Consider the following 21,404-nt stretch of genomic DNA (forward strand, 5'->3'; position numbering starts at 1 on the left):
GTTTAGCAAGGGCATTGTATGTCTACAATAGATTTACAGGATGTGTATCTGCATATTCCGATTCATCCAGATCACTTTTAGTGTCTGAGATTCTCTTTTTAGACAAGCATTACCAGTTTTGTGGCTCTACCGTTTGGCCTAGCCTCAGTTCCAAGAATTTTTTTCAAAGGTTCTCGGTGCCCTTCTTTCTGTAATCAGAGAATAGGGTTTTGGTATTTCCTTATTTGGACGATATCTTGGTACTTGCTCAGTCTTCTCATTTTCGAAGAATCTCATACGAATCGACTTGTGTTGTTTCTTCAAGTTCATGGTTGGAGGATCAATTTACCAATCAGTTCATTGATTCCTCAGACAAGGGTAACCTTTTTAGGTTTCTAGATAAATTCAGTGTCTATGACTCTGTCCTTGTCAGACAAGAGAAGTTTAACATTGATATCAGCTTGTCAAAACCTTCAGTCACAATCATTCCCTTTGGTAGCCTTATGCATGGAAATGTTGGGTCTTAGGACTGCCGCATCAGATGCGATCTCCTTTGCTCGTTTTCACATGCGACCTCTTCAGCTCTGTATGCTGAACCAATGGTGCAGGGATTCCTCAAAGATATCTCAATTAATATCTTTAAACCGATTTTACGACACTCTGACATGGTGGACAGATCACCATCGTTTAGTTCAGGGGGCTTCTTTGTTCTTCCGACCTGGACTATAATCTCAACAGATGCAAGTCTTACAGGTTGGGGAGCTGTGTGGGGGTATCTGACGGCACAAGGGGTTTGGGAATCTCAGGAGGTGAGATTTCCGATCAATATTTTGGAACTCCGTGCAATTTTCAGAGCTCTTCAGTCTTGGCCTCTTCTGAAGAGAGAGTTGTTCATTTGTTTTCAGATAGACAATGTCACAACTGTGGCATACATCAATCATCAAGGAGGGACTCACAGTCCTCTGGCTATGAAAGAAGTATCTCGAATTTTGGTTTGGGCGGAATCCAGCTCCTGTCTAATCTCTGCGGTTCATATCCCAGGTATGGACAATTGGAAAGCGGATTATCTCAGTCGCCAAACGTTGCATCCGGGCGAATGGTCTCTTCACCCAGAGGTATTTCTTCAGATTGTTCAAATGTGGGAACTTCCAGAAATAGATCTGATGGCTTCTCATCTAAACAAGAAACTTCCCAGGTATCTGTCCAGATCCCGGGATCCTCAGGCGGAGGCAGTGGATGCATTATCACTTCCTTGGAAGTATCATCCTGCCTATATCTTTCCGTCTCTAGTTCTTCTTCCAAGAGTAATCTCCAAGATTCTGAAGGAATGCTCGTTTGTTCTGCTGGTAGCTCCGGCATGGCCTCACAGGTTTTGGTATGCGGATCTTGTCCGGATGGCCTCTTGCCAACCGTGGATTCTTCCGTTAAGACCAGACCTTTTGTCTCAAGGTCCTTTTTTTTTTCATCAGGATCTGAAATCCTTAAATTTAAAGGTATGGAGATTGAACGCTTGATTCTTGGTCAAAGAGGTTTCTCTGACTCTGTGATTAATACTATGTTACAGGCTCGTAAATCTGTATCCAGAGAGATATATTATAGAGTCTGGAAGACTTATATTTCTTGGTGTCTTTCTCATCATTTTTCTTGGCATTCTTTTAGAATACCGAGAATATTACAGTTTCTTCAGTTCCTTGAAAGGTCAAATCTCTGCTCTTTCTGTTCTTTTTCACAGAAAGATTGCTATTCTTCCTGATATTCATTGTTTTGTACAAGCTTTGGTTCGTATAAAGCCTGTCATTAAGTCAATTTCTCCTCCTTGGAGTTTGAATTTGGTTCTGGGGGCTCTTCAAGCTCCTCCATTTGAACCTATGCATTCATTGGATATTAAATTACTTTCTTGGAAAGTTTTGTTCCTTTTGGCCATCTCTTCTGCCAGAAGAGTTTCTGAATTATCTGCTCTTTCTTGTGAGTCTCCTTTTCTGATTTTTCATCAGGATAAGGCGGTGTTGCGAACTTCTTTTGAATTTTTACCTAAGTTGTGAATTCCAACAACATTAGTAGAGACATTGTGGTTCCTTCATTATGTCCTAATCCTAAGAATTCTAAGGAGAAATCGTTGCATTCTTTGGATGTTATTAGAGCTTTGAAATATTATGTTGAAGCTACTAAGTCTTTCCGAAAGACTTCTAGTTTATTTGTTATCTTTTCCGGTTTTTAGAAAGGCCAGAAAACTTCTGCCATTTCTTTGGCATCTTGGTTGAAATCTTTAATTCATCTTGCCTATGTTGAGTCGGGTAAGACTCCGCCTCATAGGATTACAGCTCATTCTACTAGGTCAGTTTCTACTTCCTGGGCGTTTAGGAATGAAGCTTCGGTTGATCAGATTTGCAAAGCGGCAACTTGGTTCTCTTTGCATACTTTTACCAAATTCTACCATTTTGTTGTATTTTCTTCTTCTGAAGCAGTTTTCGGTAGAAAAGTACTTCAGGCAGCGGTTTCAGTTTGAATCTTCTGCTTATGTTTTTCATTAAACTTTATTTTGGGTGTGGATTATTTTCAGCAGGAATTGGCTGTCTTTATTTTATCCCTCCCTCTCTAGTGACTCTTGTGTGGAAAGATCCACATCTTGGGTAGTCATTATCCCATACGTCACTAGCTCATGGACTCTTGCTAATTACATGAAAGAAAACATAATTTATGTAAGAACTTACCTGATAAATTCATTTCTTTCATATTAGCAAGAGTCCATGAGGCCCGCCCTTTTTTGTGGTGGTTATGATTTTTTTGTATAAAGCACAATTATTCCAATTCCTTATTTTATATGCTTTCGCACTTTTTCTTATCACCCCACTTCTTGGCTATTCGTTAAACTGAATTGTGGGTGTGGTGAGGGGTGTATTTATAGGCATTTTAAGGTTTGGGAAACTTTGCCCCTCCTGGTAGGAATGTATATCCCATACGTCACTAGCTCATGGACTCTTACTAATATGAAAGAAATTAATTTATCAGGTAAGTTCTTACATAAATTATGTTTTTGTGTTTCCTGGCCACACGTATGCTCGCTGGTATGCACATTGCTGTGTGCGGGTCATGGGTACATGCGGGGTATGGGTGAGTGTGTGGGGCGCATGGGTACATGCATGTGGACTTTTTTCTTTTAAATTTCTATTTGTTTGGGCGCTTCCAGCTATAGCTGTGATTCCAGGAGGGGTTATTGTATACTCATTCTCTAAAAGCTCATTTGTTGATTGGGGTTATTTCTCTTTGTTTTTTCACTATGAAATCTTTTGAATCTTTCTCTAATCTTCCTTTGGAAGCTGAAATTACTGAACACCTTTCTACCGATAATTTAAGCGTGGAAGGCCAGGCTTAAATTGCTCGATTTTATTAAAGCTACAGTATCTGAAATGTTGGCAGTCATTCCCCGTTCAAGTAAGCGTAAAAGATCAGTACAAGATATGCCTTCCACTAGTAGCAATTTCCATCTTAATATGAGGTGAGTTTAGGGCTTCATTCCTTGTGGGAATACAGATCCTGGCCACCAGGAGGAGGCAAAGACACCCCAACCGAAGGGTTAAATACCTCCCCCACTCCCCTCATACCCCACTAATTCTTTGCCTTTCATCACAGAAGGATGGCAGAGAAGTGTCAGAAGATTTGGCGTAGTCTCTTATGGAGGGTAGTACTCTTCGCTATGGGACTGAAGTTTTAAGTAGTCTTGTCAGCCTCTCAGTGAGAGCATTGACGAATGTTAGGGTCTGGAGATGCAGAGAGAGTCTTTCTGTGAAACCATCCAGACTCGTATTAACAACTCCTAAGCAATCAGTGTTGACGAGTTTCACTGCCTGCTTCTCTCACTCAAGTCCATGTCGGGTGCGATGCTACAAGACTGTCAAACTTGAGAGGCTGTGTCTGTTCCATGGCGATGATTCCGGTAAGATCGTTTCATTTTGTCTTATATGAACGTAAGAAGACAGGGTCACAGTGTGATGCCTTTATATGTTTGGAATCAAGGGTTAATATCTCCGGGAGGGGATTATACATGATTTACTTTATTATGTTTTATGTTGCAACATGTGTGAGATGTGGCTCTGGCAGATGTGAGAACATTCAGGTTTACTTTCGTTTTGGATAACTTGCGCAGCCTGTCAGTTTGGCACGCTTTTCTCTCTGCAGCAGAGGCGGTCCTGCGTGGCACTCCATGTGACCGGGTTGTGGCCTTTTGTTAACTTCCTCTTTCCTGACCGTGCGGTTTGCAGGAGACGAAGCGGTTTCTCTGTGGGGCCTGGGTCATAGGAGGTGGTGAGTTCCCCAGCCATTGGGGGTATAAAGGTGCCATTTATTTTTCTGTAGTCCATCGTAAAAGCACAGCTATGGATGATTCTGATGTGTTAGAGAGTACTCCCTCTTTAACCAAATCTAATACCTGTTTTTATTGTGAAGAGGCTACGGTATACCCTCCTGCTCAATTATGTTCCACATGCCTTGATAAAGTACTTATATCTAAAAAGAACAAGATGTTTAGTACCACTGAGCCGTCCTCCTCTGAGGGGGTCTCTGCCCCGCGAGGTGCGTTCCCTGCAATCATCTCCTTTTACACATGCTCATGCTGCTCCCCATTGCACTACTAATCCTCCTTCAGGAGGGGACCTGTTACCGCTAGACTTTACTGAATAGTTGCAAACGGCAGTGTCTTCGGCTTTTAGTGCTTTACCTTGCCCTGGAGGTCTTTCTGAGTCGGAATCAGCTGCCTCAAGGCCTCTGGCTGTGGAGGAACCAGACTTTAGATTTAGGATAGAGCACCTACGCTTTCTGTTAAAGGAAGTGTTGGCTACGTTAGAGGTTCCGGAACCCAAGTTACCCTAGGAACCTTCTATTCCTAAGCTTGATAAGGTGTATGAGGACAGGGTGGTGCCACAAACTTTCCCGGTTCCCGTAAAGATGGCAAATATCATTAAGAATGAATGGGAAAAACTTGGATCCTCTTTTTCCCCTTCTTCCTTTAAGAAATTGTTCCCGGTTCCTGACTCCCAATTAGAGTTATGGGATCTATCCCTAAAGTGGATGGAGCTATCTCCATGCTCGCTAAGTGCACTACTATCCCGCTTGAAGATAGTTCGTCGTTTATGGAGCCCATGGATAAGAAGCTAGAAACTCTGCTAAGAAAGATGTTTCAGCACACAGGATTTTTATTTTAGCCTGCTGCGGTGGTTGCTGCAATGGCTGGAGCCGCTTCCTATTGGTGTTATTCTCTGCCGGAGATGATCGAGGTGGAAACTCCCCTCAATGAAATTCAGGAAAGAATTAAGACTTTTAGGGTAGCTAATTCGTTCATTTGTGATGCAAATATGCAGATTATACACTTGAATGCCAAGACATCAGGCTTTTCTGTTCTAGCCCATAGGTCTCTATGGTTGTAGTCTTGGTCTGCGGACATGACTTCAAAATCTAGATTACTTTCCCTTCCATTTAAGGGGAAGGTTCTTTTCAGTCCAGGACTGGACTCTATCATATCCACGTGACAGGGGGCAAGGGCGCCTTTTTATAAGAAGAATAAAGCTTAAGGACAGGGTCCTAATTTTTGTCCCTTTCGTTTGGATAAGTCCCAATGCCATCAGCCTTCCGCAAAGCCTGATCAGTCCAAGCAGACCAAGAAGCCCGCCGAGACTAAATCAGCATGAAGGGGCGGCCTCCGATCCGTCACTGGATCGTGTTGGGGCAGACTATCTCTTTTTTTTTTTGGAGGCTTGGCTGGGAGATGTGCAAGACCCTTAGGTTCCGGAGGTCATTGCTCAGGGTTACAGGATAGGTTTCAAACCTGTCTTCAAGACCAGAGAAGCGGGACGCCTTTCTATGGTGCGTGTTGGATCTCTCCTCCCTAGGAGTCATTGTACCAGTACCTCTAGAAGAGAGAGGTCTGGGATACTACTCAAACCTTTTTGTAGTCCCAAAAAAGGAGGGTACGTTTTGCCCGATTCTGGACCTAAAGTGCTTAAACAAGTTTCTGTTGATGCCATCGTTCAAGATGGAGACAATAAGGTCTATTCTGCCCTTAGTTCAAGAGGGACAGTTCATGACCACGATGGATTTGAAGGATGCTTACCTTCATGTGCCAATACACAAGGATCACGTCAAGTTCCTAAGATTCACTTTTCTGGATGAGCACTTCCAGTTTGTAGCTCTCCCCTTTGGTCTGACTACTGCTCCAAGAGTCTTTACGAAGGTTCTGGGGGCTCTGCTCGCGGTAGCGAGATCCAGAGGTATTGCAGTAGCGCCTTATTTGGACGAAATTCTGGTTTAAGCTCCGTCCTGCAAGCTGGCAGAAGAACATTTGAGAGCTGCTCTTCTTCTTCAATCTCATGGATGGAAGATAAACTTAGGAAAGAGTTCTCGTTTTCCCAGTACCAAAGTGGAATTCCTGGGCATGATAATAGATTCTGTATCCATGAAGATATTTCTTACAGACCAGAGACGTTGCAAAATTACTTCCAGTAGTCTTGCCATACAGACCTCCTTAAGGCCATCTGTGGCCCAGTGTATGGAGGTGATTAGGCTCATGGTGTCCAGCATAGATATCATCCCATTTGCCAGGTTCCATCTCAGACCTCTACAGTTGTGCATGCTGAGGCAATGGAACGGTGATCGCTCGGATCTATCCCAACAGATTTCTCTGGACAACCAATCGAGAGAATCGCTCTCTTGGTGGCTCTGTCCAGATCGCCTGTCCCAGGGGGCATCCTTCTTGAGACCATCCGGGGAGATTGTGACAACGGACGCAAGTCTATCAGGATGGGGAGCTGTTTGTGGTGCCAGGAAGGCACAGGGCCTGTGGACTCTAGAGGCGTCTCTTCTCCCGATCAACATTCTGGAACTTCGAGCGATCTTCAATGCTCTGAAGGCTTGGCCTCTTCTGGGTTCGTCCCAGTTTATCAGATTCCAATCGGACAACAGTACCTCGGTGGCTTACATCAACCATCAGGGGGGGACGAGAAGCTCCCTAGCCATGAGGGAAGTATCTCAGATTCTGGAGTGGGCGGAGGCCCACGACTGCTCGCTGTCAGCGATCCACATTCCGGGTGTGGACAACTGGGAAGCGGATTTTCTCAGCAATAAGGTCAGGATATCCAGGATTCTTTCCTTTCTCCAGGACGGTTTGGAGAAGGGACTTGCTGCTAATTCCTTAAAGGGACAGATTTTGGCTCTATCGGTGTTATTACACAAGAGGCTCGCTGAGCTTCCTGATATACAATCTTTGGTTCAGGCTCTGTCTAGAATCAGGCCTGTGTTTAGACATTCCACTCCTCCTTGGAGTTTGAATTTGGTTCTTAAGGTTTTGCAGAGGACTCTGTTTGAACTCATGCATTCGATTGACATTAAGTTACTGTCTTGGAAGGTTCTTTTTCTATTAGCTATTGCTTCTGCATGCAGAGTCTCTGAGATGGCGGCCTTGCAATGGGAGCCTCCTTACCTAGTTTTTCATGCTGATAAGGCGGTTAATCGCACTGGGTTGGATTTTCTCCCTAAGGTTGTGTCTGATCACAACATCAATCAGGAGCTTGTGGTTCCTTCTTTGTGTCCTAATCCTTCTTCTTTGAAGGAGCGATTACTTCATAATTTGGATGTGGTTCAGGCTTTGAAATTCTATCTTCAGGTTGCGAAAGATTTTAGACAGACTTCTTCATTGTTTGTTGTCTATTCTGGGAATCATAAAGGGCAGAAGGCTTCTTCCACTTCCCTATCTTTTTGGTTGAGGATCATTATCCGCTTAGCATATGAGACAGCGGGACATGAGCCTCCTCAGAGGATTACGGCTCATTCAACTAGAGCTGTGGCTTCTTCTTGGGCCTTCAAAAATTAGGCCTCTATGGAGCAGATTTGTAGGGTGGCTACCTGATCCTCCTTACATACTTTTTCAAAGTTTTACAAATTTGAGGGGTTTGCAGCTTTTGCAAGAAAGGTTTTGCAGGCTATGGTGCCCTCAGTATAGGGTCCGCCTCTCTTTTACCCTCCCATTTTTCATTCAGTGTCCTCTAGAGCTTGGGTATATGTTTCCCACAAGTAAGGAATGAAGTTGTAATCCTTATATTAAGAAAGAAAACATAAATTATGCTTACCTGATAATTTCATTTCCATCTGTATGAGGAGAGTCCATGGCCCCCGTCTCCGTTGGCAGACCCAAATTTTTGTTATTCTTCTGGCACCTTTTATACCCTGATATTTCTCCTACGGTTCCTTGATCCCTCGGCAGAATGACTGGGGGATGAGGGGAGTGGGGGAGGTATTTAAGCCTTTGGCTGTGGTGTCTGCCTCCTCCTGGTGGCCAGGTTCTGTATTGCCACAAGTAAGGAATGAAGCCGTGGACTCTCCTCATACAGATGGAAATTAAATTATCGGGTAAGCATCATTTGTTATTCTTGTCTCTCATGACGCTAATGAAGCTTCTGAATACCGTCTCTGATACTTCCTCCTTTTTATTTAAGAATTATCACTTCTGTTCTTTATTAAAGGAGATTTTGCTTATGTTAGAGATCAAAGAAGTGTATGTTGATAGGCCAGCTAAGGACTCTTCTTTGGTTTTTCCAGTGGCTAGGAATTATTTTTCAAGAATGGTCTTCATTTAATCCTTCTGCAAGGTTTTAAAAAAATGTATTCTCTTCTAATATTGAGCTTTGTGAATCCGTCCCTAAGGTAGATGGGACTATTTTTACTTTGGCTAAACATACTACTTTTCTGTGATTGAGACCCTGATTAAGACTTGGAAGTCAGTAACCAGGAACATATATTATAAAGTTTGAAAACTTTTTTTTGGTGTCTTGTTCATGGTTTTTCCTGGCATTCTTTCACGATTCCTAGAATTCTGCAAATTTTGCAAGATGGTTTGGATAAGGGTTTATCTGCCAGTTCTTTGAAAGGTCAGAATTCTGCATTTTCTGTTTTGTGTCACAAGAAAATTGCTCATCTTTACCAATTTCTTCACCTTGGAACATGAAATTGGTGCTGGAGGTTTTGCAGTTTCCACTATTTGAGCATATGCATAAGGAGGCCATTAAGTTTCTTTCCTGGAAAGTCTTTTTTTTTTCTTCCAGCTATTTCCTCTGCTAGAAGAGTTTGAGATTTCTGCTCTTTCTTGTGATTCTCCTTATCTGATTTTTCATCAAGATAAGGCAGTTTTAAGTACCACATTTGATTTTTTTTCCTAAGGTTGTGTCCTCGTATAATTTAAGCAGGGCAATTGTTGTCCCTTCTTTATATATTAATCCTAAGAATTTTTCAGAGGCTTCTTCACAATCTGGTTGTGGTTAGAGTCTTGAAGTATTATGTTGATTCTACTAAGGACTTCAGACAAACTTCAAGATTTTTTCCCACTTTTTCGGTTCTAACCGAGGTCAGAAAGCTTCTGCTGTATCTTTGGCTTCTTGGTTAAAGCTTCTGATTCATAAAGCTTACTTGAAGGCAGGTCAGTCCCCTCCTAATCGGGTTACTGCCCATTCTACTAAATCAGTAGCTACTTCTTGGGATTTCAAGAATGAAGCTTCTATTGACCAAATTTGCAATGCAGCTACTTTGTTGTCCTTGCATACTTTCACAAAATTCCACCATTTTAGATGTCTTCGCTTCTTCTGAGGCTGCATGAAAAAACAAAAATTTCTTTATGGGAAAAATATGTTTCTTATCCCACCTTATTACAGCTTTGTTCCTGGAGTAATGGATCGTGGATTCTTACCACCTTTATGAAAGAAAACATAATTTAAGCTTTCCTTATAAATTAATTTCTTTCATGGTGGTCCATGAGACCCCATCTTGTTTTTGGTGGGGGGTTTTTATGTTTTGGCACATCTATTTTCACAGCTCCTATATTTTTTTGCTCTTTTTTTTCTTTCCTTTTCCCATTTCTTTTTGGCTTGGCTATACGTCACTACCATAGAGGTGGGAAGGGTTATATAGCACTCTTGGAATTTGGGAATCTTTGCCTTCTCCTAGTGGTAGGGAAGGTAATTCCCAGGAATAATGGATCATGGACTCTTACCACCATGAAATAAATTAATTCATCAGGTAAGCATACATTTGTTTATTTTTAAAGATACGATGAGTCCACAGATTTCATCCTTACTTGTGGGATTACGCCTCCTGGTCAGCAGGAGGAGGCAAAGAGCACCACAGCAGAGCTGTATATATAGCTCCTCCCTTCCCTCCCAATCCAGTCATTCTCTTTGCCCGTGTTAGTGATAGGAAGAAGTAAAGTGAGGTGTTAGTTTAGATTCTTCAATCAAGAGTTTATTTTTAAAATGGTACCAGTGAGTGCTATTTTATTATAGGGTGTAGCCGTAATCCTTGTCAGCCTCTAGAAAAAAGTAGAGCTACAGGTGGCTTTAAAGCAATGGGAACTGGTGGGATTAAATTCTCACTGCGCCTCCCATACTGAGTGCTGCCCTTCAGATGATGGTCTTAGAAGATATTAACTAAGACCCTGTATGTCTCCACAGAACTGCAGGAGGGAGAAGACCTCTTGATCCTGTGGGACCGGTCATGCTGTCGCTCAGCATAGAGGTATGTGCAGCTCTTTATTTTTCTGGGACATTCATTAACTCAGAAAAGGCTGTAGCTATTACCTATCTGACAGTGGGGAAATAGATCTTTATTGTCAGGGCTACCCTCTTTACTCTGTACCACTCGGCTTTCAGGAGATGCGGTGGGAGTGTGTCATCACAAAGGGCTATATTATTATTAAGGGCTCCTATTGTGACGATTTACACTGTTTGTTGGAGGACCCTTAATAGCGGAGCTCTGATACTTCAGGTTCTGATGTAGGGCTGTGTGCATTTACTGTTTCAGTGTATAGTTTATGACGGCTCATTTAGTTATTTCTCCCATTTTACTAAAAGACCGGGAGTTGGCTATTGAAATGCCCACGGAGGGCGGAGTTTGTCTGTGTACTGTATGGCAGGTTGACAATTACGTGTAACGATGCTGTTTTCATAGTTTAACATTTTAAGTTCATTGGCAATAGTTAAACTACCTAAGAGACAGATTGCCCGGTTTGTTTGTTTTTTATCCCGATATCTTCGCATTGATTCCCGTTACAGGGGAATACATTTTCAGAGTCTTTCCTTCCCATCAACATCCTAGAGCTGAGGGTAATCTTTTCTGCCCTTCAGACCTGGCCTCAGTTGGCTTCGGCCCAATTCATCAGACCCATTATTGTTGTCTGTCGGTGATCCACATCCACAGGTGTGGACAACTGGGCGGTTTTTCTGTGCAGACTTTTCGTCCGGGTGAGTGGACACTCCTTCCGGAAATATTCTCCAATCTCATTATCACAGGGGGTCGGCCGGAGTTGGATCTCATGGCAGATTGTCGGACTGCCAAGTTCTCGAGATACGGGTTCATGTCAAAAACTTATGGGCATTTTTTGCTTACTTACTGTAGAGGTTAATAATACTAAAGTATATGGGGATATACCAGTTAAAGGGATATGACATCCAACATGTTTCTTTCATGTTTCAGAAAGAGCATGCAATTTCAAACAACTTTCTAGTCTTTTATTATCAATTTTTCTTTGTTCTTTTTTTTGTATCTTTTGTTGAAAAGCCGGGACGTATGCTTAGGAGCCGGCCCATTTTTGGAGCACCATAGAGCAGTAGTTTTGTAAGGATGTTACCCATTATTAAGAACCCATGTATGTCAGCACTATTTTATGCTATTGTAGTGCTCCGGACATCTACCTAGTTATCTCTTCAACATAGAATATCATGAGAGTGAAACAAATTTGATGATAGAATTAAATTGGAAACATTTTTAAAATGGTATGTTCTGTCTGATTCACAAAAAGGATTTTTTTTTAGGTTTCATATCCCTTCAAGTGTTTTAGAATACTGTGTTTTTGAAACCCTTGTTTAAATCCCTTGATATGTTTCTTGTCCATGTTGCAGTTTCTGAGATTTCCAGAGATTTAGCCAGCTATACCTTTTTATTCATTCTGCAATGTTTAAGAATTTGTATCCTATCCCGGCTTCTATTATTGAGCTTTGGGAGGCTGTTCCCAAAGTGGTTGGGGCCATTTTTACTCTGGCTAAATGTACTACCATTTCTTTGAAAGATGGTTCTTCCTTTATAGTCCCTTTAGATAGGAAGTTAAAATCCTTCCTTAGGAGGGCATATTTTGCAAGCAAGTTATATTTTCAGCACAGTAATATCTAGTACTGATGCGGCTGTTGCTTGAAGTTTTGGAAATAGTCTTTCTGTGCAGTTTTTTTTTTTTTTTTATAAACCCTTTTTATGTTGTGTAAATGTGCAAATGCTTTCTTTTGTGGTCTTTTTTGACATCATTAATTAAGGCTTAGAGCAGTGTTTTTCAACCAGTGTGCCATGGCACACTAGTGTGCCGTGAGAGATCCTCAGGTGTGCCACGGCAGACTGACAACAGTGCAGGGGTTGTCCCTCTTTCAAATTTTGAAATATTGGGAGGTATGTGACAGGCTCATCAGGCATCATTTACAACCATGACATTGACATTCATTCACAGACAATCATTATGATTGTTTGTGAATGAATGTCAATATGTCATGTATAGTTTGTATGGCATGACAGCACAGTACAGTGTGTATGTGTGTGTATATATATATATATATATATATATATATGTGTATATATATATATATATATATACTGTATTAGGCTACAATGTGTGATTTTGTAAAATTTTGGGATGGTGGTGTGCCGCAGGATTTTTTAATGTAAAAAAGTGTGCCACAGCAAAAAAAATGTTGAAAATCACTGGCTTAGAGTATGTCTTTAGCTGTTCTTTCCAGTAGAGCATTATGGATAGAATCTTGGTCTGCCACATGATTTCTAATTCCATCTAATTTTCTCACTCTTTAAAGGGAAATGTTTTATTTGGTTTCCATTATTTCTATGGTGTCTGGGGGTTAAGGACAAGAAGTCCAATGGTATATCTAAAGCTCAGATTTGTGTTTTGTCCCGGCGTCAGAACAGGTCTCAGAAATAGTTTTTCCTCCACCCAGTATCAGAATTCCTTTGGTTTCATCTGGGAATAAATAGCTTTTGCACAATGCTCCAGCGCCTATAACTGCACTTGAGCACTAAACCCTCTGCTTGCAAGGCTGCAAACCTAAATACCAGGTCAGTCTATATACTCTGGAGAATAACAGGTTTATCTGGAACAGGCCTAAGCAGTCCAAAAAGTCTTCTCTCCCATCGAAGTATGCATGTTGATGTGGCCCCCGATCCAGAGGCTCTGGTAGGTGGTATGCCTGTTTCACTCAGAGATAGTTCTGATGACTTCTTGTTGAATCTCAAATTTCTCAGGTATTGTGTAGATCCAGGGATATTTGAACACCTCTTAAATGTTTTCCCAGGGTAATTGCAAATATCTGGCAGGAAGAGCTTTGGTGATTTAATTGCTCCAGCCCGTTTCTGCAGAACTCGGTCAGCAGATCTGGTTCTGTTTTACAATTTCTCTCCTTTGCTGCTTGCTTTGCATCCAGACTTTCTTTTTCACCCATATCTCTCAGCTTGATGGCATGAAGATAGCATCAGATACCCTCTCTGTCTTTGAACTATCCATCCGTGTCTTGGGGAATTTTTAATTTAAAGGTCTAGAAGGCCTTTATTTCTGGTGTTCAAATCAGGGTTTTTCTTGGCATTCTTTTAGAATTCCTAAGATTCTTGCTTTTTGGATAAGGGTTTACCCGTCAGTTCTTAGGTCAGTTTTCTGCCCTTTTTTAGTTATTTTCCGATTGAAGTTTGCTAATCTTCCTGACATTCAGCTTTAGCTCTGCCTAGAATTAAGCCTGGTATTATCAAAATTTTCCTTCTTGGAACCTTAATTTGGTTTTGAGAATTTTGCAGGTTTCTCCTTTTGAACCTATGCATCTGGTGGATATTAAACTTATTTCTGGAAGTTTTGTTTCTTTTACCCATTTTATCTGCTAGAAGAGTTTTCTACTCTTTCTTTTGTTCCTCCTTATATTTGCCTTCCTGATAAGGTTGTGTTTTCTGACAATATAAGTTTATTCAGAGATATCTCTTCATGTTTTGGATTCTATTAGAGCGTTGAAGTTTTATATAGACACTGCTAAGGATTTCAGACAAACTTTGTTCCTTTTGCTGGCTCTATAAAAGAGCAGGAAATATCTGCTGTTTCTTTTTTTTTTTTTTTAAAGCTTTATTTTCATATAGCTTTCTTGGAGACAGGTCAGCCTCCACCTAGATCTGTTGCCACTTCTTGGGCTGGTTAGAATGTTTTATCAGTGGACCAAATTTGTAAGGCAGCTACTTGGTCTTCTTTGTATTTTTTTTCTACCATGTTGATGTTTTTGCATCTTCTGAAGCAGTCTTTTGTAGGATGAACGTCAGGCAATTGTCTCCAGTAGATTTGTTTTGCCTGTTGTTTATTTTGTATTGCCTTTTGTAGGTGTGGATTTAGTTTCTCAGTGAAAAAATGTTTATTAGGTCCCACCCTTTATTACTTGTGGACTCCACAGCTTGGGTATTAGCCCCCAGGAGTAATGCATCATGGGCTCTCACCATCTGTATGCTTACCTGATTATTTTCTTTCATGGTGGTGAGAGTCCACAAGACCCCACACTGTGTATTTTTTCTGGGTTGCTTTTTTTCCCCTTTTGCACGCATTTTTTTATCCCTACTCCTATTTTGTTTTCTCTTAATACTTTTTTTCCGATTTGTGCTCAGCTATACATTAGACTAAGGTACTGCTGAGGTGGGAGGGGTTTTAGAGAGTTTTAGAATCTTTGCCTCCTCTTAGTGGTAGGGAAGAGTAATTCCCAGGAGTAATGGATCGTGGACTCTCACCACCATAAATTAAATTCATTTATCAGGTAAGTATACATTGTCTGTTCTTCTGTTCACTCAATTTGCATTGTTACTTGATAAAATAAAAAAACATTTAAATTTCTTTAAAGCATTCTTAGAGTATTATTTCACACCTGCCTAAAACCTTTACACAGTAGTGTATGTGCAGTCCCCAGCTAGCTCCCAGTATTGCATTGCTTCTCCTAAATTTACCTAGGTATTCTTTTCAACAAAGAATGCCAAGAGAATGAAGCACATTTTATCACAGACATTGTTTAAAATTGCATGTTTATTTGAATCATGAAAGCTTAATTTTGACATTAATGTCTTTTATTATTTTCTGTTATTTTATGCTATATAATGATGATGATTTCCTTGCATTTTTTGTGTGACACAGTATCGGAAAGCAAAGACTTACATGAATCAGTTAGGACGGTATTAAAAGAAGAGATGAAAAAACTGTTTGGAGAAACAACCCCTGCAGATTTTAACCATGCTTTTCTGAAAGAAAATATAAACTCCATACCACACAGATTATCAGGTAGGATGGTTGTTTAAAGGGACAGTATACACCCATTTCCCTATAACTGCATGTAATAGACACTGCTATAAAGAAAAATATGCACAGATACTGATCTAATATATTTAGAAGCTCCCACTTTAGCACAGTTTATGAGGTTAGGTTGGGACACCTTCTGAAATGGGCTGAGAAAGCAGGAAGAGAAGACACACTCCACTCCTCCCTTGCATATGAAAAGACCCATTACACAAACAGGAGCAAGCGGGAGTCTGTAGACATCAGTATACATCTAAAACTTTGCGGCTCGGTTAGGAGTCTAAAAATCAGCAGCAACCCGATGGGCTATATAAATGGTTAATCTACCAAAACATTTATCCAAAGAAAAATCTAGTGTACAATGTCCCTTTAACCTGTAAATATATTTATTTCACACTAACAAATATCTCTTACTACATCCTTTTTTTCTTAGCTGCCAAAATGATGTATTACCTGGATAGTTCTAGTGAGAGACGAGCAATAGAATTGTCCACAGCAGTAGACGAATCACTCATTAATAGAAGTCTCCAGGTAAGCTTTCCATAGCCTGATATTGTGTATACAATAGCTTTTTTTTTTAAGAATGGCTCTAGAAATGTTCTTTTGTTCTCTTGGTATCTTTTGTTGAAAAGCATACTTAAGTAGACTCAGAAGCATCAATGCACTACTGGAAGCTAGATGCTAATTGGCTGCACAAATATGCTTTTTGTCATTATTTCATCGTATATGTTTAGCTAGCTCCCAGCAATGCATTGGTCACTTAAAGGGACAGCCTACACCGTAGTCATCTTAAAGTCTTACCTTAGATTAAGCTAGAATTAGGCTCCTGCACCTTTTCTATATTATGCAGCAGGAACGGTAAAAAAAAAGTTATTTTAAAATAAATATAGTTTCTGGCTACTATGAAATGGCTGCCAAGCTCCACCCACTGATGACATCATGATCTGGGCTGCATAAGCCATCCAGTCACAAAAGGCTCACTAGTTGGATTCAACAGACTGTCAATGCTATTCATCAGTGTGCCTAGATGTAGCCTGGATCGTGATGTCACCAGTGGGCGGAGGTTAGCAGCCATTTCAAAGTGGTCAGAAACAATATTCATTTTAAAATAACCTTTCCTGCTGAATGATATAGAAAGGGGAACTGGAGCATTTTTAAGGTAAGACTTTAAGATGACTAAGGTGTAGAATGTCCCTTTAAACGTTATTGTTCAAAGAAAGGCATATTTGATTGATATTCTTATTTTTTGGTTCATACACAATATTTTGGCTTGGTCATTCTTGCCTTTTACATCTTGTTGCGTTCATGATTGTCATATATTTTTGAGTTTGTTACTTCAGTGTTCTCATCTCTCTACATAGGACAGGAGTAGTTTCTAATCATTGTTTTTCTTCTGTTATGTGTGATCAGTCCACGGGTCATCATTACTTCTGGGATATAACTCCTCCCCAACAGGAAATGCAAGAGGATTCACCCAGCAGAGCTGCATATAGCTCCTCCCCTCTACGTCAGTCCCAGTCATTCTCTTGCACCCAACGACTAGATAGGATGTGTGAGAGGACTATGGTGATTATACTTAGTTTTTATGACTTCAATCAAAAGTTTGTTATTTTACAATAGCACCGGAGCGTGTTATTACTTCTCTGGCAGAGTTTGAGGAAGAATCTGCCAGAGTTTTTTACTATGATTTTAACCGGAGTTGTTAAGATCATATTGCTGTTCTCGGCCATCTGAGGGAGGTAAAGGCTTCAGATCAGGGGACAGCGGGCAGATGAATCTGCATTGAGGTATGTAGCAGTTTTTATTTTCTGAATGGAATTGATGAGAAAATCCTGCCATACCGTTAAAATGACATGTATGTATACACTTCAGTATTCTGGGGATGGTATTTCACCGGAACTACTCTGTTAAAGGTCACTAATCCTTTTAATAACTAATTATCATGTTAAACGTTTTTGCTGGAATGTAGAATCGTTTACATTGCTGAGGTACTGTGTGATTAAATATTTGGGCATTATTTTCCACTTGGCAGCCTTTTTTGCTTTTATTTGTGACAGTTTCGTTTCTCTTCACTGCTGTGTGGGAGAGGGAGGGGCCGTTTTTGGCGCTCTTTGCTACGCATCAAAAAATTCCAGTCAGTTACTTTTATATTTCCTGCATGATCCGGTTCATCTCTGACAGATCTCAGGGGGCTTCAAACTTCTTTTAAGGGAGGTAAATTCTCTCAGCAGAGCTGTGAGAATTCTTATAGTGACTGTGAATAAAAACGTTGCTTTGTATTTTTTATGTCAAATTTAATTATTGTTATTTTACTAATGGGAACAAACCTTTGCTAAAAGTTGTGTTGTTTTAAAGTTTGATGCTATAACTGTTTTTCAGTTCATTATTTCAACTGTCATTTAATCGTTTAGTACCTCTTTGAGGCACAGTACGTTTTTGCTAAAAAAGATTATAACCAAGTTGTAAGTTTTTTTGCTAGTGTGTTAAACATGTCTGACTCAGAGGAAGATATCTGTGTCATTTGTTCCAATGCCAAGGTGGAGCCCAATAGAAATTTATGTACTAACTGTATTGATGCTACTTTAAATAAAAGTCAATCTGTACAATGTGAACAAATTTCACCAAACAGCGAGGGGAGAGTTATGCCGACTAACTCGCCTCACGCGGCAGTACCTGCATCTCCCGCCCGGGAGGTGCGTGATATTATGGCGCCTAGTACATCTGGGCGGCCATTACAGATAACATTACAAGATGTGGCTACTGTTATGACTGAAGTTTTGTCTAAATTACCAGAACTAAGAGGCAAGCGTGATCACTCTGGGGTGAGAACAGAGTGCGCTGACAATGCTAGGGCCATGTCTGATACTGCGTCACAGCTCGCAGAGCATGAGGACGGAGAGCTTCATTCTGTGGGTGACGGTTCTGATCCAAACAGATTGGACTCAGATATTTCAAATTTTAAATTTAAATTGGAGAACCTCCGTGTATTACTAGGGGAGGTCTTAGCAGCTCTCAACGATTGTAACACTGTTGCAATACCAGAGAAACTGTGCAGGTTGGATAAATACTTTGCGGTACCGGCGAGTACTGAAGTTTTTCCTATACCTAAGAGACTAACTGAAATTGTTACTAAGGAGTGGGATAGACCCGGTGTGCCGTTCTCACCCCCTCCAATATTTAGAAAGATGTTTCCAATAGACGCCACCACTCGGGACTTATGGCAAACGGTCCCCAAGGTGGAGGGAGCAGTTTCTACTTTAGCTAAGCGTACCACTATCCCGGTGGAGGATAGCTGTGCTTTCTCAGATCCAATGGATAAAAAATTAGAGGGTTACCTTAAGAAAATGTTTGTTCAACAAGGTTTTATATTGCAACCCCTTGCATGTATCGCGCCGATTACGGCTGCGGCAGCATTTTGGATTGAGTCGCTGGAAGAGAACCTTAGTTCATCTACGCTAGACGACATTACGGACAGGCTTAGAGTCCTTAAACTAGCTAATTCTTTCATTTCGGAGGCCGTAGTACATTTAACCAAACTTACGGCTAAGAACTCAGGATTCGCCATACAGGCACGTAGGGCGCTGTGGCTAAAATCCTGGTCAGCAGATGTTACTTCTAAGTCCAAATTACTTAATATACCTTTCAAGGGGCAGTCTTTATTTGGGCCCGGTTTGAAAGAAATTATCGCTGACATTACAGGAGGTAAGGGCCACGCCCTACCCCAAGACAAAGCCAAAACTAAGGCTAGACAGTCTAATTTTCGTCCCTTTCGGAATTTCAAAACAGGAGCAGCATCAACCTCCACTGCACCAAAACAGGAAGGAGCTGTTGCTCGTTACAGGCAAGGCTGGAAGCCTAACCAGGCCTGGAACAAGAGCAAGCAGGCCAGGAAACCTGCTGCTGCCCCAAAGACAGCATGAATCGAGAGCCCCCGATCCGGGACCGGATCTAGTGGGGGGCAGACTCTCTCTCTTCGCCCAGGCCTGGGCAAGAGATGTTCAGGATCCCTGGGCACTAGAGATCATATCTCAGGGATACCTTCTAGACTTCAAATTATCTCCCCCAAGAGGGAGATTTCATCTGTCAAGGTTGTCAACAAACCAGATAAAGAAAGAAGCGTTTCTACGCTGCGTACAAGATCTGTTATTAATGGGAGTGATCCATCCGGTTCCGCGGTCGGAACAAGGACAAGGGTTCTACTCAAACCTGTTTGTGGTTCCCAAAAAAGAGGGAACTTTCAGGCCAATCTTAGATTTAAAGATTCTAAACAAATTCCTAAGAGTTCCATCGTTCAAAATGGAAACTATTCGGACAATTTTACCCATGATCCAAGAGGGTCAGTACATGACCACTGTGGATTTAAAGGATGCTTACCTTCACATTCCGATCCACAAAGATCATCACCGGTATCTAAGGTTTGCCTTCTTAGACAGGCACTACCAGTTTGTAGCTCTTCCATTCGGATTGGCTACGGCTCCAAGAATCTTCACAAAGGTTCTGGGTGCCCTTCTGGCGGTACTAAGACCGCGAGGGATTTCGGTAGCTCCGTACCTAGACGACATTCTAATACAAGCTTCAAGCTTTCAAACTGCCAAGTCTCATACAGAGTTAGTTCTGGCATTTCTAAGGTCGCATGGATGGAAAGTGAACGAAAAGAAGAGTTCTCTCTTTCCTCTCACAAGAGTTCCATTCTTGGGGACTCTTATAGATTCTGTAGAAATGAAGATTTACCTGACAGAAGACAGGTTAACAAAGCTTCAAAACGCATGCCGTGTCCTTCATTCCATTCAACACCCGTCAGTAGCTCAATGCATGGAGGTGATCGGCTTGATGGTAGCGGCAATGGACATAGTACCTTTTGCACGCCTACATCTCAGACCGCTGCAATTATGCATGCTAAGTCAGTGGAATGGGGATTACTCAGATTTGTCCCCTACTCTGAATCTAAATCAAGAGACCAGAAATTCTCTTCTATGGTGGCTTTATCGGCCACACCTGTCCAGGGGGATGCCATTCAGCAGGCCAGACTGGACAATTGTAACAACAGACGCCAGCCTACTAGGTTGGGGCGCTGTCTGGAATTCTCTGAAGGCTCAGGGACTATGGAATCAGGAGGAGAGTCTCCTGCCAATAAACATTCTGGAATTGAGAGCGGTTCTCAATGCCCTTCTGGCTTGGCCCCAGTTAACAACTCGGGGGTTCATCAGGTTTCAGTCGGACAACATCACGACTGTAGCTTACATCAACCATCAGGGAGGGACAAGAAGCTCCCTAGCAATGATGGAAGTATCAAAGATAATTCGCTGGGCAGAGTCTCACTCTTGCCACCTGTCAGCAATCCACATCCCGGGAGTGGAGAACTGGGAGGCGGATTTCTTGAGTCGCCAGACTTTTCATCCGGGGGAGTGGGAACTTCATCCGGAGGTCTTTGCCCAAATACTTCGACGTTGGGGCAAACCAGAGATAGATCTCATGGCGTCTCGCCAGAACGCCAAACTTCCTCGCTACGGGTCCAGATCCAGGGATCCGGAAGCAGTTCTGATAGATGCTTTGACAGCACCTTGGAACTTCGGGATGGCTTATGTGTTTCCACCCTTCCCGCTGCTTCCTCGATTGATTGCCAAAATCAAACAGGAGAGAGCATCAGTAATTCTAATAGCACCTGCATGGCCACGCAGGACTTGGTATGCAGATCTAGTGGACATGTCATCCTGTCCGCCTTGGTCTCTACCTCTAAGACAGGACCTTCTGATACAGGGTCCATTCAAACATCAAAATCTAACTTCTCTGAAGCTGACTGCTTGGAAATTGAACGCTTGATTTTATCAAAACGTGGTTTTTCTGAGTCGGTTATTGATACCCTGATTCAGGCTAGGAAGCCTGTTACCAGAAGGATTTACCATAAAATATGGCGGAAATACCTATACTGGTGCGAATCCAAAGGTTACTCCTGGAGTAAGGTTAGGATCGCTAGGATATTGTCTTTTCTACAAGAAGGCTTAGAAAAGGGTTTATCAGCTAGCTCATTAAAGGGACA

At 41.6% G+C, this 21,404-nt stretch overlaps 1 protein-coding gene across 1 annotated transcript in view; it reads left to right on the plus strand.

The window, feature by feature from the left end:
• NAA15 (N-alpha-acetyltransferase 15, NatA auxiliary subunit) overlaps positions 1 to 21,404 on the plus strand; it is a 430,544-nt gene that overhangs the window by 387,582 nt on the left and 21,558 nt on the right. Inside the window, exons 18-19 of the mRNA XM_053703678.1 lie at positions 15,209 to 15,352; positions 15,801 to 15,898. Coding sequence (XP_053559653.1) covers positions 15,209 to 15,352; positions 15,801 to 15,898 — 242 coding nt within the window. The remainder of the gene's footprint in view (positions 1 to 15,208; positions 15,353 to 15,800; positions 15,899 to 21,404) is intronic.

Source organism: Bombina bombina, chromosome 2, assembly GCF_027579735.1.
Source record: "Bombina bombina isolate aBomBom1 chromosome 2, aBomBom1.pri, whole genome shotgun sequence".
Taxonomy (NCBI): domain Eukaryota; kingdom Metazoa; phylum Chordata; class Amphibia; order Anura; family Bombinatoridae; genus Bombina; species Bombina bombina.